Below are 1,796 nucleotides of genomic sequence, written 5' to 3'. Positions count from 1 at the left end.
TGCATACATATGTATGGTTATTTTAATTCTGCCCTTGGAGATCGCTTCTATCCTGCGTACAAATTCCATCACGGAGTCAGGAAGGTCGTTTGTGTAGATAGAGAATAAGGTAGGGCTACTTACTGCCCCCTGAGGAACTCCCCTATTAACTGCTCTGCGTGGGGACATAAGTGTAGACTGAGAGCTAGAAAATGCGACTCGTTGACTTCTATTACAGAGAAATCCTCTGAACCAAGCAAGAGTTCTGAAATCTGTAATTCTACCAATAGGCAGTTTAGATAGTGACCACTCCTATAGATTCTAATTTTTCCAAGAGCAACCTATGATCAAGGGTCTCGAAAGCCCGAGATAAGTCCAGCAAGGCCAGAAGAGTTACCTCTGCACAGTCCAAGGACCTACCTACCTCATCCGATACGTGAAGAAGCGTTGTTGCAGCCGAAAAACCCTTTCTAAACCCCGACTGATTAAGAGGTAACACTTTGTTATTGTCGATGAAGGGGGTCAACTGCTGAAGACAGATCTTCTCTAATACTTTCGAAAGGTAAGGCAGAATAGTTATTGGACGTAAGTCGCCAAATTTTTCGGACTATCGCATTTAGGAAGAGGACGAACAATACCTGATCCCCATGCCAAGGGAAACTTTGCCTGCCTTAACGAGGTATTCATGATATTTAATAATGCAGGAAGGCATGAGGGTACACAAAGATAAACTGAAGAACTATTAATGTCATCCGACCCCGTAGCTGTCGAAGTGAATGATTTCATAGCGTGATACAAATGACTAAAGCCAATTTCCTTGAACACGAAAGTATTCTGTGAGTTAGGTGAAATGTTACTAGCGGATGACTGAAGGTCGCGGATTAGTGTCTCTGAGGCTACTGCTGATGGTATGGTATCTATAAAGAAGTCGTTAATGTTAGTGGGGTCCATAGGAAGATCTCCCCAAGAGAACTGTCTTTATCCTGACCAGACACCTGCCAGGTTTACCTTTTCCCACATGTGTTTAGAAGAGGGTCTATCTGAGAGGCTAGACAGATACCCGCTTTTTTCGCGCCGGAGGGAGCTAGTTGCGAAGTTACGGAGAAGCACATATTTATCTCTATCAATGACAGTTTTTGAAGTGCACCATTTGGAACGAGCTCTGTCCCTGGCACGAGCAATTATCTTTACAGAGTTGGAAAACCAAGGCGGCCTGGGTCTAGCTATTTTAAAGCGACGTAGCGGGCAGAACCTGTTAATAAGGTTTAACGTTATTTGAGAAAATCTGTCCACCTTCTCGTCTAATGAAGAGAGGTTTAATATACTGGCCCAGTCCGCCTGACTAGCTGCCTCATTGAATGCTGTTTGATCTACTCACTTAAAGTCCCTACCTACGCGGTATACACTCGGTCTCGTAGATAGATCTAGGTTTATGTCGCAGAAAATCAAGTCATGGTCGAATTCTCTTGATAGCTTGGCCACTCCCGAATCTAAAAGGAGGAGATCGTCGCTTACAAAGATAAGGTCTAAAATCGAGTCCGAGCGGGTCGGTTCTTTGATAACCTGCCTGATCGATAGAGAGCGTGATATGTGAAGTAACCTAGTCCAGCATGTGTGTGAGATGTCCGCCGCATTGATATTAAAATCTCCCAGGCATACCATGTGATTTGATTCACAGATGGCACGAGTCAAGGCCTCTTCCAAATCACTTTCCCAAGATAGTGCCACATTTGGACTTCTATAAACTCCTAGAATTGCGAGACCTATTTTCCTAAATTTAAGTATAACTAAGCATAGGTCCACTGGGATGTAATCGG

General features: G+C 43.9%; 1 protein-coding gene across 1 annotated transcript in view; it reads right to left on the bottom strand.

Annotated features, from left to right (window-relative positions):
* Positions 1–274: 274 nt before the first annotated feature.
* LOC117180729 overlaps positions 275–1,796 on the bottom strand; it is a 1,884-nt gene continuing 362 nt past the window's right edge. The window contains exons 2-5 of the mRNA XM_033373217.1: positions 1,358–1,750; positions 975–1,231; positions 618–896; positions 275–531 (exon numbers count right to left, since the gene is read on the bottom strand). Of these exons, the coding sequence (XP_033229108.1) occupies positions 275–531; positions 618–896; positions 975–1,231; positions 1,358–1,750 (1,186 nt within the window). The remainder of the gene's footprint in view (positions 532–617; positions 897–974; positions 1,232–1,357; positions 1,751–1,796) is intronic.

This window comes from Belonocnema kinseyi, chromosome 9, assembly GCF_010883055.1.
Source record: "Belonocnema kinseyi isolate 2016_QV_RU_SX_M_011 chromosome 9, B_treatae_v1, whole genome shotgun sequence".
Classification (NCBI taxonomy): domain Eukaryota; kingdom Metazoa; phylum Arthropoda; class Insecta; order Hymenoptera; family Cynipidae; genus Belonocnema; species Belonocnema kinseyi.
The sequence above is the reverse complement of the archived record's forward strand: the minus strand, read 5'-3'. Positions and strand labels throughout refer to the sequence as shown.